The sequence below is a fragment of the Pelodiscus sinensis genome, chromosome 3 (genome assembly GCF_052426305.1).
Source record: "Pelodiscus sinensis isolate ZL-2025 chromosome 3, ASM5242630v1, whole genome shotgun sequence".
In the NCBI taxonomy this organism is placed as follows: domain Eukaryota; kingdom Metazoa; phylum Chordata; order Testudines; family Trionychidae; genus Pelodiscus; species Pelodiscus sinensis.
Genome location: NC_143054.1, coordinates 70,703,926 through 70,725,937, shown reverse-complemented (window position 1 = coordinate 70,725,937; position 22,012 = coordinate 70,703,926). Strand labels below are relative to the sequence as shown.

Here is a 22,012-nt window from a genome sequence, read left to right as displayed (position 1 = left end):
GGGGCACCCTTGAGAACTGTCTGTCCGGGGTGGGGGTCGGGACCCTTTAAGCACAGCCCTTGGCTAGCCTGAGAAAGCATCTCCACGCTCTAAGTGCTCCTCTGATGCCCTGCTGGCACTGCTTCCGGCCATCCTTAACCCCGCTTCAGGGTCCACTTAATGTGGACGCGCTAGTTCGAATTAGCAAAACGCTAATTTGAACTAGTTTTTAGTTCTAGCTGCGTTAGTTCGAATTAGCTTAGTTCGAATTAACTAATTCGAACTAAGTTAGTTCGAATTAGCGCTGTAGTGTAGACATACCCAAACAGAGTAAAAGAGGTGGTTAGAAGCAAAAGTGCACACTTTAAATACTGGAAGTCGAATCATCCTGAGTAAAATAGAAAAGAGCATACATTTGGGCAGGTCAAATGTGTAAGTATAACAAGACAGGTGAAAAAAGAATTTGAAGACCAAATAGCAAAAAGACAAAAAACTAAAAGCAAAATATTTGAGTACATCCGACCAGGAAGCCTGCCAAACAATCATTGGGGCTAATAGAAGAGAAAGGGATTAAAGTAATACTCAAGGAAGAAAAGACCATTGCAAAGAAGCTAAATTAATTCTTGGCAATAGCCTTCCTGAAGAGGATGTGAGGGAGATTCCCATACCTGAATCATTCTTTTTAGGTGACAAACCTGAGGAACTATCTTAGATTGAAATTTCAAAACAGGAGGTTTTGGAAAAAACTGAAAAAATTGAACAGTAAAGAATCATCAGGATTAGTATTCACTCAGGAGTTCTGAGTTCAAATTTACATGTAAAATGGCAGTACAGGCAGTCCCCGAGTTACGCGGATCCGACTAGGGGATCCAGACCAGGGGGAGGGGGAGCAGACCAGAGCAGAGCAAAGCGGCGGCCGCATGTCAGCTGGCCGCGTGTTCCGCCGCTCCCCCTGCGTCTGGGCTGTCAGCTGGCCGCGTGCTCCGCTCTGCACCCCCTCCCCCTGGTCTACAGACCAGGGGGAGGGGGAGCAGAGCAAAGCGGCGGCCGCATGTCCGTGTTCCGCCGCTCTGCTCTGCTCTGCTCCCCCTCCCCCTGGTCTGCAGACCAGGGGGAGGGGGAGCAGAGCAGAGCAAAGCCACGGAGCCCGAGGGCAGCAGGATAGCCACGGCACGTCTGGGCTGTCCCGCTGCCCCCGTGCTCCGCGGCTTTGCTCCGGACGCCTATGGTACAGCAGCTGGGGCGCTGCCGGTTGGTCCCATAGCGCCGCTCTGGGCGCCACTGGACCAATCCAGCAGCACCCCAGCTGCTCTGCCCCAGGTGTCCCCAAGTCAGCAGCTGCTGAAAATGACCAGTGGCTGACTACAGGAAGCCCCTGCCCCAGGCTTCCTGGAATCAGCCGCTGATCAGTTTCAGCAGCAGCTGACTTGGGGATGCCTGCGGTTCTTAAGTTGAATCTGTATGTAAGTCAGAACTGGCGTCCAGATTCAGCCACTGTTGAAACTGATCAGTTTCAGCAGCGGCTGAATCTGGACGCCAGTTCCGACTTACATACAGATTCAACTTAAGAACAAACCTACAGTCCGTATCTTGTACGTAACCCGGGGACTGCCTGTACTACAAACTGTAGTATGCAACATATTGCTTAAATCAGCCTCTATATAAGATGATCAAAAGATAGCTAAGGTACATTTTTATTTAAAAAAAAAAAAAAAGGCTTGAAGGGCAATCTTGGCAATTACAGGCAAGTAAGTCTAACTTCAGTACCAGACAAACTGGTTAAAACTAGAGTAAAGAACAGATTTATGAGACATGTAGATGAACATGATATATTGGGGAAGAGTCAACACAGGTTTTGTAAACTGAAATCATTCCTCACAAATCTTTTAGGATTCTTTGAGGGTGTCAACAAGCATATGGACAAGAATTATCCACTCTATATGGTGTGCTTGGACTTCCAAAAAATCTTTGATAATATCCCTCACAAAAGATTCTTAAGCAAAATAAACTGTCATGTGATAAGAAGGAAAGTCCACTCTTGGATCAAGTAATTGGTTAAATAATGGACAACAAAGGATAGGAATAAATAGTCAGTTTTCACAATGAAGAGGGCTACATAGCCAAGTCCCCCAAGAATCTGTAGTGGGACTTGTGCTGTTCAACATATTCATGAATGATCTAGAAAAGGAGTGAACACGAAGGTGGCAAAACTTGCAGATTATACAACATTATTCAAGTCCAAAATGGACGGTGAACAATTACCTAAGGATCTCACAAAACTGGATGGCTGGGCAACTCTGGCCATGTCTACACTAGGAGACTAATCCAAATTTACTAAGTTCAACTTCTGGGCACCTGATTTTACAAAATTGAAGTTCCGTGTCTTCACTATGGAGAACAACTGAATGTAGTTCGAAGCAGGCTCCGTTAATGTGGATGCACTATCTTGGACTCAGAGCCCCAGGAAGCACTCTGGGGAGCTGCAGGTGGCCTCACAGAGGCCAATAGGTTCAAATTAGTGGCACCAGAGCATCCACACTAACATTATTTTCGACTTACAAGTTTGGAAATAGTGTTACAGGCAGTCCCCGACTTACGTGGATCCGACTTACGTCGGATCCCTAGATACGAACGGGGTGAGGCAACTCCCGCACATGCGCAGCAGCATTCCCGGGGCTCGCTCACCTGGGTCCTAGGATCCTCCTCCTCCTCGGGCTGGCTCCGACTGGGGTCCCGCAGAGCTGCCGGGCAGAGGAAAAGTGCCTCCCCACGCCCGCTGCCCCCTCCACCCCCCTGCCAGCAACAAGCTGCCCCCTCCCCTGAGCAACAGGCTGCCGAACAGACAAAAGCAGCCTCTCTGCCCCTCCTCCCCTCTATACATGCCGGGCTCCCGGAGCGCAGCAGCGTCCCCGGGGCTCACTCACCTGGGTCCTAGAATCCACCTCCTCCTCCTCTTCGGCCGGCTCCAACTGGCCTCTGCCTGCAGCAGCTGGCCACAGGGACAGGGATCCCGCAGAGCTGCCGGGCAGAGGAAAAGTGCCCCCCCCCCCCCCCCGCGGCCTCGCATCCTGCACGCATCCCCCCTCCCCCCTGCCAGCAACAGGCTGCCCCCTCCCCTGAGCAACAGGCTGCCGAACAGCAGACAAAAGCAGCCTCTCCGCCCCTCCTCCCCCTATACATGCTGGGCTCCCTGGGCAAACAAAGACTCCACCAAAACAAACAAAGTGCTGGCCTCATTGTGTTAGCAAAAAAAGGACCCTCCTCCTAGAACCCTGGGTGGTGTGTGGAAATAAAGCTATTAGCTCAAAGCATGGTGCAGAGCTGTTTGGTATTTGATGAGTTACTCCTTTAGTCCTGAGTTTGTCACAGGGACAGAAATAGATGTGAAATCTTCTGAACAGGGGAACAGACAGCAAAACAAACATTAGAGGGGAGTTAACCTTTCCCTATGCTATCCAAAACTAAAAAAAAGTTTGGCTAGAGTTTCTCCTACAATATGTACCAGTTCCGACTTACATACAAATTCAACTTAAGAACAAACCTACAGTCCCTATCTTGTACGTAACCCGGGGACTGCCTGTATTCCTCATGAAAAGCAGGACTACAGAGTTTAAATTCTGTGGCCCTTTATTCCGGAATAATGGGCTTGGTAGTGTGAACACATCGCTTACACATCCAACCTTGTGGGGCTAATTTTGGACTAAGGTCTTAGTGTAGACCAGGCCTCAGAGAAGATCTATAGGACAGCCAGGATTCAGGTCTCTTGACTCCCAGTCCAGAGCTCTACTAGACCATGCTGACCAGAAACTGAGTGTATCCTAGTTCTGTAACATTTCCTATATGTTACTCAAAATTATGAGATTTAGTCTAGGAAATAAAATCAATCGAAGGGAAACCATCAGTTAATTTAGTACAGAAGCCTTACCTGAATGAGATAGTGAGAACATAAACTAAGGAGCTCCAACAACTGCAGGTGACTACCAGCTGCTAGCACATCCTGGATCACTCCTGGCTCCAACAGAATCTATATTGAAAACAGAAAAAAATAGTATCTGTTGTAAAGAACTATCCAAGGTATGGAAAAAATATGGATTAAGAGGAAGTCAACATTTTAGGATTTTATAACTTTTAGACTCTGAAAGCAATAGGACTGCCTATGCATGTGAACAAACTTAAGTATATGTCTCAGTATTTGAAGATTTAGGTGTTATAGTTTAAAAAAACAGTGAGACTATTCAGGGGTATATATACTCAGTGAAACAGATTTTTAAAATTGTTCTTAACAAGGCTTTTGACCAATATAATTACTGAGACTATCATAAAAGGCATATGATTTATTGAGCATATCATTTTTTACAAAAGCCACAAAAACACCCTAAAAAGCAGAATATAGCAATACGGTAACTATAATAATACAGTTTCATCAGCATTGAAGGAAAAATTATACACTTTGAATCTTAACTGATTCAGGAAACCCATACCACATCTCTCCTGAGGGAGAGATTTCTTTCCCATGTGAACCACACAGACAAAGAAGAAATTGTTACATGAACCAAAATGGAAAAATTAGAGACAAATTAGACAAAGTATGGAGAAAGGCAGCAGGTACACCAAATAGCCAGTAATGACACAGGGCAGGACTCCCAGTCCCAAAAGGTAAGCAGAATGTTAGAAATCCAGTACACTTAGAACTCATATAGCGTTCATTTTCAAAGTATTTTAAACACATTATCAAATTCTTAATATTACTACCATTTTATGGGTGGGGAAATGGAAGAACAGAGTCAAAGTGCCACTGAGGGAGTATCAGAAAAGGAGAAAGAAACCAAGGACTTGATTATCCTGTCCATTGCTCACATGAAACTCCTGCTGATTTCATTGAGAAGTTAGCTGGATGCAACTGCCAGGATAGGATGGCCTCACCTGAGACCTCTCACTCTTGTAAGATCATTAGATCACCTCTCTCTTAGGAGACCAGAAATTCTTAGTATTTGTACATAAGATGATTGGGGATTATATTATAAATCCACAAAAATATTATTAATCCAGGAAAAATGGTGCACTGACCCTCAAATTATCAAATAGCAGACAATGGATACAGTATTCCTTGATATTTTTTATTTCATTTGGCAATCATCCTTTTAATCAATTTCCCCCTTCAGTTTGTTCCCTTTGCAGTTTTGGCTTTGCACCACAAGGGGCCACTCTTTGACCGCTGAGCAGGAAGCTAAAGCCCTCAGCTATTTTTTTACTTCATTCCACACAGCTAGCTTTCCCTGTAGTTGTGTCTCTGGACCTCCCACTGAAATGCAGCAAGCAGCAGAAAAGGAGGAGGGGAGACACTGGACATGCCCCTTATAAAGGCAAAAGAAAGTGTGCATCTTCAGCAGTGACATTACATTGCACTTTCTTTTTCTGCCTTTCACACAGTTTGCTGCAAAAACTAAAGGTAAGGGGCTTGGTTCTGGTTTACACCCAAATCCTTTTACACCTCTGATCCTTCAAGTGGTATTAATTACTTATATTCTCACTGTATGGAGCCTTTGCCTTAACAGAATAGGAACTTAAATAAAGTGGCCTTAGTGTAAGAAGCATAAGACCCAATCTGTTCCAAGCTTTGTAGCCAATTAGGTTTCCGCTCATGATGGTATGAGGCACAAGGAAAACCCGGAGAGGGCTACAGGTACAAGAATCTGTCAATTGGTAGCTATGTTAAAAATGTGTATTCTGTAGCATTTGTCAATGTGTTCAAATGAGAACTAAATGTCAGACTGCCATGCAAACCACTCTCATTCCTATGCTTAGGTTCTGGGTGATGTAGACCTTGCAATGTTTATTATTCCACAGTGTTTTAAACTGAACAAGTCCTGTCATCTGTGCTGATGTCATACTAGTTGTTATGTGCCAGACACATGATTGATGCTGCAAAAGGTTCAAAACAGAAAGAACCAGTGCCCCGAAGAGATTACAATCTTTCAGACAAAGACACATTTTTATTTGTGCTTCCTCTGATGTATGAATATATTTTAAAACTATCAATCCATTTTATGGCATCGTGTAGATACCATTTGTAGTTGAGGTAGGATAGGGTTAAATGAGTTAAAATTTAAAAGTGATCTGCAAAAAGCCAGTGACAGAATTTTATAGATACATGACCGATACTCTCCAAAACAGTACACAAATATCCTGTTTAGCATAACAGCATAAAAGTATCCTGTTTATAACAACAGTTTTTGCAGGGTTTTAGAAGACAAGTTCTCAGTGCTTACAGGCTTCCCACACCAAAGCTATGTCTAGAATACAATCTTTTGAAAAAGCCTTTCAAAAGAGAGCATCTAGACTGCAAGCAAATCTTTCGAAAAAGTGAGCCGCTTTTTTGAAAGAGAATCCAGACGCTCTTTCGAAAAAGCTTAGTTTGCATTCAATAGCGCCTTTTTTCGAAAGAGTACTTTTGAAAAAAGGCATTATTCTTCATAGAATGAGATCTACTGCGATGAAAAGACTGCTGCATTCTTTCGATTTACTTTCGAAAGAACGCGGCTGCAATCTAGATGCAGGTGAAGTGTTTTTTTGTTTTGTTTTTTTAAAGGCTACTTTTTTTTAAAAAAACAACCCTGTCGTCTAGACACACCCCAATAGAGCTAACAGGGGTCTGATTTTCCAGTACTGAACCCTAAACAGTTCTGCATCCTTCTTTATACTTAGAGATATGATAAAATACTAAATGACTTATACTGGATGTGAAATCACCAGCGGACAGAAAGAAAGGCCACATACAAAGAAGAGGGGAAAAGCCTTAGGTAAATTTAAGAGTGAACTAAAAAGTCCTTATTGCCCTTGGAGCAGTCAGCACTTTGCGCCAAAGTTCCAGACCTATTTTTTTTTAAAATTAATAGATCGCTTTTAAAGGATCTTCCAGAGAGTGTTTTCCTGGCTCCCTGAGGTGCAACTAAACCTGAAAAACATTATCAGTTTATGTCCAGCTGACTCTATGGCAGCAAATTCTTATAGTACACCTACCATACTACATATATACTTTTGTGCAGTGGGTCTAATTCTTCTCTCATTTTTTTAAGCAAACAGTTCTGAAGTCAATGGAGCTACACTAGCGCAAAACCATTAATCTTTGATTGAATTCACACCCACAAATCTAATTAAAATATTAGGTTGAAAACTAAAAAGTGAACTATTAAACAGAATTATGAGGCATAATTAAACATATAAAAGCCACTGATATAAGTTGGCAGAATTTCCATTGTGTAATTTACACCAGTTGAGAATCTGGCTTTATGTATATCACCAGAAGAATATATTTGTGTACTTCTGTTTGCACTGTTGCTGATCCCAGAATAGTAGAGAGAGAAACTGGGTGAGGTAATATTTTGTAGTGGACTGACTTCTGTTGGTAAAAGGGACAGGACACAGTTTTGAGCCAGAGAGAGGTAGAGCACACTTGATCAGACTCTCAACTAGAAAACTTGTCTCTTTTTATCAGCAGAGTTTGGACAATAAATCAGTTACCTTGCTACCTTGTTAATATGCTACTGTCATATTAACATTAAAAAGATGTTACTTAGGTGTGATAGAAATGTAGCTGTGTTAGTTTTTTACTAGCATAAAAATCATAGTCCTGTTTTTTACTTGTCACTTTTTTAGCTGGCCTTAACTCAAGACTTGTTTGTGTTGTGTTTTTAAGGTGTATTACCTAACTCAATCATCAATTTGTGATATTATGTTATTAACTTTAGCACGCAGGGGAAATGGTTGTAATTATCAAAGTCACAGAGTTACTCTATATGTGCAATGCTGAACAATCAAAGACTTTTGTGTTGATTTTATACATGTCATATGTATCTTTAAAGAGTTGGCCAGCTATTGTTTTCCTGGCTAAATAGGTCTGAAACAGAGTCTTTCCTTCTGGAATTACAATTAATGGGGTTAATTAATGCAAATTAATGCAATACTGATATAATGGTATTGGTAACAAATGTGTTTGAAGCTTCATTTCCCTGCAGAAGCAATATCCAAACTCGTTTGACCTGGTTTAGATAATAAACAAAGGAATTGAAACTGTATAAAGTGACAGCCCGGACTTGGGAGATGGTCACTCACCCTTGATAAAAGAACTTATAGGAGCCTGTGACCGAAGATATACTTTTTAGAAAGAAACAAAGGTACTTTAAAGCAGAATCTGTCTCCATATGGAAGATGGGTGACTATGAATAAGCTAGTCATGACCATAAGCTCTTAATTGTTTTTCAAGATATGGTTTCTGTGAAATGCTTCATGTTCTTAATAAATAGGCTTGGCTTCATGAGTGCTGGCTGGCTGCTGAATAACCTTGTCATTGTCCTTGAGAGAACAGAATTGTGGGTGTTGACTAAAGTTGTATCTGCTGAGATGATCATTGTGAACTGCAGGAGTTTGAAACCTTGTTCCTGCTCTGGTTTTTTTTGTTATTTGATAGGATTCCCCCATTCCTCTGCAGACTGTGCTAGAAGAATAAATGAACTAGAACACCTGTCTACAAAGGAAAAAGTTGAAAACTGAACTTCTGGATAACATTTCAAATCCTTGTTTGTGTGTGTGATTTCAGCAATGAAACCTTTCTAACCACAAGATGGCATTACCATTGAAATATGAAATCTGTTCTTCTGATTAGCTGAAAGCCATCAGACACATGTGACAGAGCCACATAACTGCACATCCTAGGTGAATGCCCTTACTTTTAATAGAGTTTTAAGACAACATTGATAGCAACCCAAACATGTCAAACAGATGTCAGGCAGTGCTATAAAGCTGTAAATACATACCTAATAAAAGAGACAGATTTTAATTTTAATATTCCAGAGCAGGAATATTAAAATTATATTATATATATTATATAGAAACAGAATATTCCTTCTGTTTTTCCATGTAATTACTATCATTTGCTCTTATTGCAATAGCAATTGAATAAGATAAACACTTATAAACAGCTAACAATATATTCACAAAGGTAGGTGAGGGTTTCAAAGACAACTAGCTCTTTTGTGGCAAAAGTACGCTAATAGTTTTAAAGGCTTTTTCTTTATAGGAGTAGATACAGCTTCCCATTTGGCTTTCAGAAATGAAAGTGTGTTCCAATGTAAATGCTGATTTTAAAGATGTATATATTGGATCCGATTTCCAAAAGTTCTGAACTGGTGGCGGGCAACCTGTAGCCCACTGGGGTTCTGTGTGTGGCCCATGAGACATTTTGTTTATCCACAGTATTAAGCACTCAGTTGGAAGAGCTTGTTACTAACCCTTACTATGCCAATAACTTGTGTGACCTGTGCTTCAGTTTCTGCATCTTTACTGCAATAAAATGAGAATATTGGTTACTCAGCTTTATAATGTACTTTAAGTACCTCAGATGCAAGGAGCTATTTCAGTGCAAAGTACTATTACTGATGGTCACATAATAAAAATGTGTGATATAAATGTATGCTGTGAAGGATAAAGACCCCCAATTTAACAAAGCACTTTAGCTTTTGTTTGAATCAGTGGGACTCAAGCCCATGTTTTTGGACTTTGCTGCATGAGCGCCACAATTATTTACAGGGATACTGAATTTCTTTCAGTCTACATACTCTTCTTTATTGACAAGATCCATTATTCCCTCTAACAATTTTCAAAGGGGAATTTCATATAGTCAGAACGTTCATGGAAAGAATCCATGGGAAGGGTGTGGGCAATGGACTTTTGTAGCAGTGCCTATGTTGCATTGTGTGTATAGTATTATGCAAGTATTGGAAGAGTTTTCAAATTGACATTAACTTTGTAAGGATGGCCACTATGTTATTTTTAAATAAGTTATTTATTAAATAACTCAGGAGTAGAAAACTAATGCATTTGTGCCAGAAAGTTCATTAAATGGAGCTTACTGTGAACCTACTTCATAAAGCACATTACTAAAATTGACTATGTATTGCCTGAGCAAATTTGTTGTTCAATAAACAGACTTGGTACATCTATGTACACTTGGAGCAAATGGCAATAAACATTATTGTTATTCCTTTGGATTTGTTTTTTAAAATATATTTATCTTATGTGCCAGAGGCCTCTTTGTTTATTGTTGTTCTGATATGATTAGGGACTTGTGAGATGGATTCAGTCAGTTGTGAAGGTCTGTAATAAAGAAAAATACACTCATCTAACATTTTCTTTTCTAAGATAAATATTTTAGTTTCAATTTCAGTTCTTTCATTGGCAGAGCAAAGCATAAACTATTACCAATATATCTCAACAGTATGCGTATAGCCCAGGTTTCACAGTGGTAACAGTACAGATGGGTTTATATAATAAGTCAGTTTCTACCCTAAGGTATAAGCGTAAAACCATTGGTAGAGAGTTACAAATCTACAAGTAAGGACAGAATGTGACCCGTGTTCATTTTGATTTGATGGGAGTGGTCACATATTTCCAGGCTAATTTCTACTGTAATTTTCCACCATAATACTCCCTGCGAGAGAAGAAGGGGTGACATAGTTTAGTGATCTACACATAGAACTGAAAGTCCGGAACTCCTGAATTCTAAGCCCAATACCGTGGCCTCAGAGTAGTCATTTGATCTCTCTGTCTCAGTGTTCCTATAAGTAAAATTGGTTATTAGTGACAAACTTTGCATGGTTAGTAAGATTAATTACTGAATGTTTGTAAAGCATTTTGAAGATATAAAGCAATTTTAGGCTGAACCTGACTGGCCCTGGAGGAAGGGATTTGCTGAACCAGGGAAGGTCCCTCCCTTCATGCTACTACCCAGCTATGGCTCCAGCCTGCCCCTGCTGCTGCCTCAGCCCCCCCAGGGCTCTCCCTGGTCCTGCTGTGGCCGGGGCTGAAGCACCTCAGACAGAGCTGCACAGGGGCAGAACTCCATAGCCGTTTGCTTCCGCAGCTGGGGCAGAGCTCCACAGCCTCGGCCAGAGCTCCCTGGCTGCCACTGGGGCTGGAGTTCCCTGGCCGCTGGAGCCAGAACATAGCTAGAGCTCCACAGATGGGGCCAGGGCTGGAGCCAGAGCTCCCTGGAGCAAGGGAACTCTGCTGGCGCCAAAACTCCCCGCCATGCCGTCGTCCTCCCTTCCGCCCCACACAATCTGGGCTCCTGGCTGAGTTGCCGGTGCCCTTTATGGCCTTCTGCTCTTGCTGCCAGACCTCCTTTTTCCTGGGCTCTGTGGTTCAGGAACATCCATGGTCCACAGATGTTGCCAGACCAGGGAGTCCTGGTTAAGGGAGGTACAACCTGTATTATACCATAGAGTAACAAGTACACACACAATTGACCTGATCCTGATGATACTAAGCTAGGAGAAACTCCACAGTTAAGCTACATCAGTGTAAAATAAGTTGGAGAAAAGAATTCCGGTCCATCTGTACCATTGAATCATGAGATCAAGATCAAGGCCCAGCCTCCTTCCCTTTTATTTTTACAAAAGCTCCGAAGTGCGAACAACTATAATTTATACTAGCATAATTTATGTCACAGAGGGGTGACATAAATTACACCAACAAAAGCACCATTGTCGACATGTCAGTGGGACAGTTTCTCTTGCTGACATAGCTACTACTGATCACAGGTGCTGGAATAGTTAAGCCGGGGTGGGGAACCTACATAGGCCAGTTCTGGCCCCTGGCTTATTTGAAAACATAAAGATTAAGACTGCATTATTACGTTTTATAAAACTTGTATATGGGGTTGCTGTTCATTCATCTCTAGGATCTGTGTTTTTTCTACTAAGTAAGACTATTTATTTTTACCTGGAGCAAGTCTCTAGTGTGCAAAATCTGGGGCAATAAATCGCAATGCACTACAGCAGTCCGTGACACTGGGAAATGTGCATGAAATAGTGAATATCTTTGTAGAGATGGGTTTTCCTAAAGGGGGCGGGGAGAGGGTGACAATAGCTGGCACATATATTCCAATTTTAGCACCAGACCATCTTGTAACAGAGTACATCAACAGGAAGGGATACTTCTCCACAGTGTTGCAGGCATTTTGGGATCACTGTGGGTGTCTGACAGATCAGCATGGAGTAGTCTAGATTGCAAGATGCACACATCTTCAGGAACACTGGTCTGTACAGAAAGCTACAGGCAGGCACTTTTGTTTCAGAGTTGGATGTGGAAATGCCCACAGTAATCCTGGGAGACCGGTCTTACCCCCTCACAGCCCTAGCTCATGAAACAGGGTACCTGGACAGCAGTAAGGACTGTATTAACAACAGGCTGAACAAGAACCATGTGGTAGAAGAACACAGCTTAGGCAGACTGAAGGCAAGTTGGAGGTGTCGCTGACAGTCTAGAGACTTTACTGAGGATAATATTCCCATGGTTATAGCCACTTGCTGCACTTCGAATGATCTGTGTGAATGTAAGGGTGAAACGTTTGCTGGGGAGGATGTCCCAATGCTTGGCTGCCCAGAGTTTGAGGAGCCAGAGGAGCCCAAAGGACTTCTATTAATCTCAGGGAGGCTTTGAGGAAGCACATTGACAATGAGGAGCACTAACATCTCTCTTTTGTAGCTGCTTCCCTGCTGCATCCCATGTTACATATAACCATGCAAGAAAATGCATAAAAGCAGCCTGCACCTGGGACTGAAGTGACTGTGGTGTGAATTTGTGTAACACAAAATAAAAACATTGTACCATTAGAAAACTTCGCCTTTATTGCTCAAAATAAAGTACAATAAAACATACCAAAGCACATGTTTGCTGGTAAGGGAGGGGCTTGGAAAAGGTAAAACCTCACAACTGTGTGTAGGTCCAACTAGCATTGTCAAGGTTGTGAGACAGGGTGGAGTGAAGGGGAAACTGAGGAGTCCCAGAAAGTGAAAAGGAAAATGTCCGCATACAGGGGGTAGGCAGGAGGCTTGCTGTACAAAAGAATTGTGCATGTGCTTTGAGGGAGGTAGACCCTGGATCTGCTCACTCTGCAGGCTGATTAAAGACTTGAGCATCCCTTTCTGCTCCTCTATGGCCTTTATCATCTGGTCAGTGGTATAAGAAATAAAGGGATAGAAGCAGAAATCTATGTCCAGTAAAGTTAAAAACAACAAGATGTTTTTAAAAGTATATTAGGAACAATATACTGACTGATAGCTGACTGATAGCTGACTGATAGCTTTCAAAATGTAATAAATGGGCAACCATCATTAACCAGGTGTATTGCTATTAGGGTCCCATACAGATCTGTTCTTGACCTTATGCTACTCAACACTTTTATCAACAACCTGAAAAAGCTGCTGATGACACACATAATGAAGAGTACGGGTGACTAATGTAGAGCAATCATGGCTTGTTGTATATTGCTTGTGTCCAGTGTACCACCACTGAATGCATATGTGTTCATCCAGGAATGAAAAGGAAAACAGTTCCAGATCAGGGAAGCTCTAACCTGGGAAACTTTGATTCTCAAAAAGATTGGGAGGTCATAATCATCTGAATGGAAGCTCCCAGTGTGATGCTGTGACCAAAAGAGCTAATGCAATCCTGGGATATATACACAAGGGAATTTCAAGCATGTGAAGGTCAACAGGTTATTTTATCTCTATATTTGGCACTGGTACAACTGAGGCTGGAAATCTGAAACCAGTTCTGATGTCTATGGTACAAGAAGGCTGCTGATAAATTGAAGCGGATTTAGAGAAAAAGCCATAAGAATGACTTTGAATTAGAAAGTCTTAGAAAGTATGTGCTTCAGTGACAAAATCAAGGAGCTTAAATCTATTTATCTTAACACAGAGTTGGTTGGGGACAGTTATTTCACGCTATAGATAACTACCTACTCTTGCAATCTAGCAGAGAAAGGTAAAACATGAAACTAGGCAAAGTTGAAGTTGAAACTAGACAAATGCAGACTAGAAATATAGTCACAATTTTTAATGGTGAGAATAATCAACTATTGGAGCAATTTACCAAAAGACACAGTGGATTCTCTATCACTGTAAACTTTTAAATAAAGATTGGTGGTTTTTCTAAAAACTATGCTCTAGGAATCATTTTGAGACAATTATATGCCATGTTTTATATACTTTGTGTGACTAGATGATTAGAAGCATCCCTTCTGGTCTTGGGATCTATGAATTCACAAAGGAAGAAGGCATTAAAAACACATTAAGGAAACATCATATTATCTCTGTATTTCTGAGACTGAATATCATTGTCTAAGCTATATTTATAAAAACATGATTAACAATACTATTCAGTGGCATGTTTCATTTGTTTACACTTTCATATTAGCATTTGATAGATCTGATACAGATCGAACATAGGCCCCAATCCTGCAAACACTTTCAGTACATAAGCAACTTTACACGTGAATAGTACCAGTTAATTTAACAGAACAACTCATGTATGCAAAATAGCTCACAAGAGTAAAAAATTTCAGGATCAAGGCTGCAAACTAGAAGAAACCTTTTTTTCAATAGAGGATTGAAGATATATCACCCTATGGAAGCTCTTGTAGAGCTAATTCAAAAACTATGCTGGTATTTTTAATCACTGGCACAATTTAATATCAGTATATTTCAGAATAATAAAAATAATGCTTTGCACCTATGCAGGTGCTTTTATCAGAGTCTCTCAAAGTGATTTATGAACATTAATTAACATGGCCCTAAATACCATTCAGAGGTGAGTGAGTATTATCATCTCCATTTAATAGACGGAGAAACTCAAACATAAAAAAAGTTTTGAGACAGATTTTTGTCAGTGCCTGGTAATTTTAGGTACCTCAAAATCTTTGAAGGATAATTTTGAAAACAGGAGTTCATTAAATGAGCCTGGGTAATAACAGAACCTGGAATTCCCAGCTCCTTCATGAGAAAGTTTTAACCGATAAATTATGCTTTTAACACATAATTTGACACATTTTCAATGTCATGTCATATATGATACATTCTTCACTAGCAGCACTAGAAAGAGAAACATTTAAAAAATCTTCCATTTTATTAAGGCATTCAAGAATACTTAGACTGAAGAAAGAACAAAATGAGTATGGATGACATGCTTTCAATACACAGAAAAATACATGGATGAACAGCTGTATTTCTAGTCTTATATATGGCAGAGGGAAAGCTTCTTTGAAGAGTTTCTATATTCTTCATATTGACAGAAGTATGGAAATTTAAGTGTTAGTCTGTAGAACCAATGTTAAATTGTTTACTTCTTTGTTGTCCATGCCATTTGGCTTGCTGACAAAGAAAATAATTTCATTAAATTCAGTTCAAACAGATTCCTGCATTCTGAATTTAATTTTCTCTGTGTTTAACTATTTCTTTTTGCAAAAATTAAGGGTATATAATCTAAGTACATTTGGAAAGAAAATATAGTACTGTAATTAAATTGTATAGCCCCATATTTTCTGTGCAACAATGAAATGGTGATTCTTTTTTTCTTTTCAAAAATTGAAGAGTCAATGTTCACCATGGGGTCTCTGCTAAATAAGCTATATTTTTAGGAATATTCTGGTTAGCCAAATTTCACAGCTAAAATTAGAGAGACTGAATGAACCAGGAATAAGACAAAATTAATAGGTTATGTAATCCTGATGTGTGCAAGAATAATCAAGATGCACATTTTTTAAATAGTTTCATGTGTACGGTACATAATTTAGAGTTGGCGCAACTTTGGTCTCTACATTTCAAGTAAAACTTAAAAATTGGAAAGAACAAAGGTGAATAATGCAAGTGACAGAGTTTGAGAGATTAGATTTTGAAAAGTGGGCATATTCACTCTATAAAAAAGAAGAGAAGGAGAGACCAAAGGATCATATTCTCTGTAGATTAAAATCATTGATCAGCCAACTTTCTGCAGACCACCATAAAGTGTTCTATGGACCGTAAGTGACTCATACCATGATATATTTCGCTTATGAAAATGTCATATGGGACTGTCAAAAGTCATACTAAAATCAAGATAAATCATGTCTTCAATAGAGCTAACTTTAACAAACTCAAAGAGCTCAAGGATAAAGTTGTTGGGGAGAGCCAATGGTTTCTCAGAAAGAAATTATCACAAAAGTGATATAAAAGCTAAAAAGAGACATTCTGTAAATACATCTGACCACGAAAAAGATGAAAGAAAGTGTAGTTCCTCTATTTAGTGGGAAAGGAGAGCTAATAATCAATGACATCAAGAAGGCAGTGCCTATTTTGCTTCAATTTTCACTGGAAAAGTAAATGGTTACCAGATGCTTAACAGTTAACACAATTAATATTAAGAACAAGGGGGAAGGGACACAAGCCAGTATAGGGAAAGAAGAGCTTAAAGAATATTTAGAAAGATATAACCTAGACAGCAGGTCCTATTAAAATTCACTCTAGGGTACTTAAGGAATAGGGATATCAACTTGTAGATGACTATAAGCCTGGGCTTAATGGTTAATCCTGTTGACTACATGCATTGCCCTCCTTGATACTTCAGGGGATGGGGGAGGTGGAAGCTGGTGTCCTTCCTCCATTCTTGAGCCACTGCCTCTAACAGAGAGGTAGCAGCACGAAGGGTGAGAGGGGCAAGCGGGAGCCCATATGTGTGGGGACATGCCTGCCCCCTTCTTGCTGCCTACTACAGAGGCAGCAGGGGAGGAGGGGCAGGAGCTGGTGCTGGGGGGAGCCAGTTTCAAAGCCAGCTCCTCCCAGAACCAGCTCTGTGGTGCAGCCCCTCTCCCTCCACTGATGCTTCAATCAGAGGCAGCAGCCGGGGCGGGGAGCACGGGAGGCTGCCATGAAGCAGCCTCTGCCCATGGGAGGGGTCTGACCTGCAGTTACATGACTATTCAATTACATACAATCTAACATCTCTATTAAGGAACTAGCTTAAGCAATCTTATAACTGTTAGTGATCATTTTTCATAATTCATGGAGGATGTCTGAGATTCAACAGGAAAGAAAAAGAGCAAACACAAAATCGGTCTTTAAAAAGGGCAGAAGTAGACAACCCAAGGAAATACAGATCAGTTAAATTTGATACCTAGAAAGAGTCAAACAAAAATATTTTAAAAATCAGTTTGTAATCAGAGAGAGAAAAACAGTGTAATAAATAAAAGCAAACATGTATTTGTCAAGTACAAATCATCCTTAACAAACCTAATTTTCTTCTTTGACAGTGTTGCTGGCCTAGTGGATGGGGGAAAGGAGAAGACATGATACATCTTGATTTTACTAAAGCTTTTGACACATGACATTCTCATAGGCAAATATGGCTTAGATCATTGGTGGGCAATAACTGTGGTTCACCAGGGTTAGCCCCTCGTGGGTCCCCGCCACTGTCTTTGCCTGTGGAAGTGCAGGTAAAGAAGCAGTGGTCCACCAGAGGCTAACCCTGGTGAACCACCACCATCTTATTAGCCCATCAATGGTCTAGATAGACTTACTGTAAGGTGGGTGCACAACTGGTTGAAAGACTGATAGACAGAACAATCATTGATGGTTTGCAGTCAAACTGGGAGGCTGTATGCAGTGGGGTGGGACATATCTAGTCAGTCATGGGTCCAATATTTTTCTACATTTTTACTAATGATTTTGACAATGGAGCAAAGAATATGCTTACAAAATTTGTAGATGATATTAAGCTAGGAGGGGTAGCAAGCACTTGGGGAACAGAACCAGAATTCAAAATGATCTTGACAAATTGGAGCAGTGGGCTGAAATCAACAAGATGAAATTCAATCAAGACAAGTGTACACTTAGAGCAGACAAATACTTAGGGAACACAATTTAAGAAACAAATGGACAAACTGAAGAGCGTCTAGAGGAGAGTAACAAATATGATAAAAGGCTTAGGAAACCTGACCTATCAGAAACATTTTTAAAACCTGAGCATATTTAGTCTTGAGAAAAGAAGAAGGAGGAGGAACCAGATAATAGTCTTCATACCTGTTAAGGGGCATTATAAAAAGCATGGTGATCAATTATTCTAACATGTTCACTGAAGGTAGGACAAAAAGTAATGGGCTTAGTCTGCAATGAAGGAGATTTAGGTTAGATATTAGGAAAAACTTTCTGAGAAGCGCATGTAAGTACTGGAATAGGTTTCTAAAGAAGGTTGTGGAATCTCTGTCACTTGAGGTTTTTAAGAACAGGTTAGACAAAAACTTGTCAGAACTATCATAGTTGGGTTCTGCTTCAGTTCAGGGGGCTACACTAGATTATCTCTCCAGGTCCTTTTAACCCTACATTTTGCGATTCTGTGACCAGAACTACTAGGATAAAGAATAGATTTTTCTTTTATGTTTGGATATTAGGCAGAAAATAATATCCACTCCAAAGTAAAATCAATTAATTTCATACTGACAGGCCTAAATACTTCATACTTTGTACATGCAAAAGATTAATAATATCAATTTAAAACATGTATATCTGATGCTTAGCATTAGTTTCTGTAGTAACAAGAATGATTTTATTTTTTGATTTGTTTGAATTGGAAGAATTGCACAATACCTGTCCAGTGTATGCAAAGTCCAGGGCCTGCTTTAAACCTAGGCTTGTGACACCATGCAAATTCACCTCATCAGCTCCACTTTCAACCATACAGAGACTGAACATTGCCTAAAAAGAGAAGAGAAAAATTTGCAGACATAAAAAATGAGATTGAGGGGGAAACATGAGAAGTTTGCTACCTACTTACTCCTTACTATTCTCCATATAAAAAAAAACCTCCTCAGTATCACCATGGCTACTATAGAATAAGATCCAGTGCTTAATCTGTAATGAAAGACGTGCCAAGGCTCAAGCAATTTGTTTTACATTCCTACCTGATTCACCAAGCTCAGAGGTGCCAGGGCTATGAAATGCCAGGACTAAAGATGCCCTGAAACCGCCAAATTACTATCTACTTCCAAAACTGTTGTTCTGATTGCCACTGAAATTAACTGGTCTGAAATGAATGTGTTTCCTGGCAATGATCCAATTTATGCAAACATGTAATTTATTCCGGTAGTGGTTCTACTCTTCTGCAATCTGTACTTCAATTTAAATTTTATCAGAGTTTTCCCTAACTGGCAGTATTATAGAATATAATGTGTTAAATTATTTATCACATTAACACAATACAAAACATTATTCTAAGTTTACCTAACTGGAAATAAATCAGAACTGACAAATTCAGTGACTTGTCCAGCTCAATAAAAATTGTAGTTAGTTTGTTAATTACTGTGCATGTCACCCAAAATACCAATTGCCATTTATTTGTATATGGTATGCCAGGATTGCTATTTCATTCTGCCTTTCAATATTTCATTCAACATTTCACTATTTCTCACTCTTGAGCTGGTTAAAGTTACAATCTTGTTCCCTGTATTAATCACAAAGCACAGGTCTGCATTCTGAATCCTCTCCCACCAAACTGCTCTCTATTCTATGCCATGTTCTCTAACACACCACATGCTAGCATGTGTTTATGATATCCCACCACTTCTTTCTGGCCTGTCCTCTTCCTTCAGGCTTGTTCCGCTGGACTCTTAATAGAGATGTCAGAACTGAGCTTTATACATTAAAAATATGTAACTCCCCTGGCTAGCAGTCGATCTCTGCCCTCCATAAATTGAGTTACTGTAAACATTAAGACTAGAATGGATCTATTGTTTCCAAATATATGAACTGCAGACACCTTTGTAGGTAATAATTTCATATAGCATGAAAAGCACTCAGACCAAAATGATGAAAAGCATTCTGAGATGGGGTGCAGCATACCATGCAGTGAAGTCATTTTAGACAGCAGTCCATAACAGTGTGGAATACAGCAAATGACTCAAAATAACCACCACTCTCTTCAGAAATAATTGCACTGAGCTGTGCACAAGCCATGGAGCACAACAGGTTCCCCACACTAGATTTTTAAATAAAACATTGGTAATTAATAAATACTCAGTCATTCAAAAGCAGGGCTTTTGTTATGCACAAAACATGACTTAAGTTTTTTGTTGTTCAAACACAGAGCAAACACCTATTAAATCCTATCCTCCAGCTGTCAAAAGACATTAGAAGATAAGAGTGTTCTGTTGAAATGAGCTCCTTAATTTTTTATCCTAACTATTCTAAGGCCTTGTCTGAGTCATAAACTAGTTGGTTTTTTTTAATAAATTAAGGAAATTAGTTTGTGACTAAAAAATTTTTAGAAAAAAAATAGTAACACCACATTCTCCTCAGAAATGCCATGGCTGGAGGGGGAGTTTCTGATGTGATTTTGCTAAAATTTTGCACTTCCTCAGAAAGAATTCACACTCTAAGCACTACACCACAACTAAGTATTTACACTTTCATATATTCAAATGATATAATGTCATTAAATTCTGTATCATCAATATGTTTTAGTGAAAACTAAGGCACAGTTACACCATTTATTCAGCTTCAATGCAAGCAGGAAAAAGGTACTATTCAAAACTGTTTATACGTGTGCAAATCCACATTATTGTTAATTATCTGGCGGAAATGATGATGTGTGCATCAACTGATATTTATAGTAAGTAATCGGTTTTGCTCCAGGCATTGACAACTGCCTGTTTACATAGTATGAAGTGTAGAACTGTGAAACAGAAAAGCAACAGCAGCAACATGGAATTCATTTAAGACATGCAGAGCTAGATTCTGAACCATGGTAGCTGGCATAGCCGGTTTACTCCAACTGAAGATCTGGCTGAAGGAAGTTTCCAGAAGTTCCCTATTATTATTACACTATTTCCAAGCTCAGAAACACCAGTGTAAACACTTGAAGAAGCTATTTTGAAAGTATCTATAGGGAATATTATTGTATTGGTAAAAAAGAAACAACTATTTGCACACCTGTAATTCCTTGGCTACTATGGCCAAGTCCTGGTCTACTAAAATCAGTAGAAAAAAAACTCTCATTGACTTTCATGAGAGAAGAACTTTTCTCTAATTACAGACGTTTTATATTTGGATAAAAAAGGTATTTTATCACAACCCAGATTTTCCCTCTACTTAAGCTCACTGCAGAGTCAATATCACATCAGAGTGTGTGGACAGTGGTTATAATGGTTCAAATATAGCAATATAATTTAAATGAAACAGCACCAGGGTTTGATGCTGCAATCAAAAAAGAAAACAAGAATGCATGAGGAGAGCAAGGCTGCATAAAGAATGTTATGGTAAACACGACTGTATGCCTTATATAAAACAATGGCACAAACTCCACTAGAATACAGTATTCAGTATTGATCATCTCCATTTCAAAAAGTAGATCACATATTTAGAAGGGGTTCAGAGAATGGTGACAAATTTGACTCGGGAAAGGGACAATTCCTTATCTGAACAGAGACTGAAATGATTGTGATTGTTTACCTTAGAGAGGAAATGAAAAAGGACACAATGAAAGCATGTAAAATAATGAATGGTCTCGAGAAGGTACATGAAAAACTTCTGTTCTCCCTGTTTCTAACCACAGAAACAAGGGGACATTCAATTAAATTAAAAGATAGCAAATTCCAAAGCTGATGCAAGAAAGTACATTTTCATACAATGAATCACTAAATGGTGGTACTCCGTGACAGGATGCTATTGAAGTCAATGAGATTCAGAAAATATTTTACCCCAGTGGGACAGCAGGCGTGCTCCAAGGCTTTGCTCCCCCGCAGCAGGACAGCCCAAGCACGCCTGGGCTGTCCCGCTGCAGGCGTGCTCCAAGGCTTTGCTCCCCGTCTCCCTGCAGACCAGCAGACCAGGGAGATGGGGAGCAAAGCCTCGGAGCACGCCAGCAGTGGGACAGCCACGGCGCGCCTGGACTGTCCCGCTGCCCACGTGCTCTGCGGCTTTGCTCCGCGTCTCCCAGGTCAGCAGACCAGGGAGACGGAGCAAAGCCGTGGAGGACTTGGGCGGTCCCGCCACCCCCGTCTCCCTGGTCTGCTGGGGGGGGGGGGGTGCAGCTAGTGCCCCCCCCCCCCCGCCAGCAGACCAGGCTTTTCTTGCCTACCCCTGGGGTAGAGAAGCTGGGGGCTGCCGGGTTGGTCCCGCAGCGCCACTCCGGACCAACCCGGCAGCACCCCAGCTGCTTTGCCCCA

At 40.4% G+C, this 22,012-nt stretch overlaps 1 protein-coding gene across 2 annotated transcripts in view; it reads right to left on the bottom strand.

The window, feature by feature from the left end:
- Positions 1-22,012, bottom strand: part of KLHL32 (kelch like family member 32) — a 172,650-nt gene that overhangs the window by 86,161 nt on the left and 64,477 nt on the right. For both annotated transcript variants that reach the window (XM_089777196.1, XM_006118422.5), the window contains exons 4-5: positions 18,438-18,545; positions 3,905-4,003 (exon numbers count right to left, since the gene is read on the bottom strand). In XM_089777196.1, the coding sequence (XP_089633322.1) occupies positions 3,905-4,003; positions 18,438-18,545 (207 nt within the window). The remainder of the gene's footprint in view (positions 1-3,904; positions 4,004-18,437; positions 18,546-22,012) is intronic.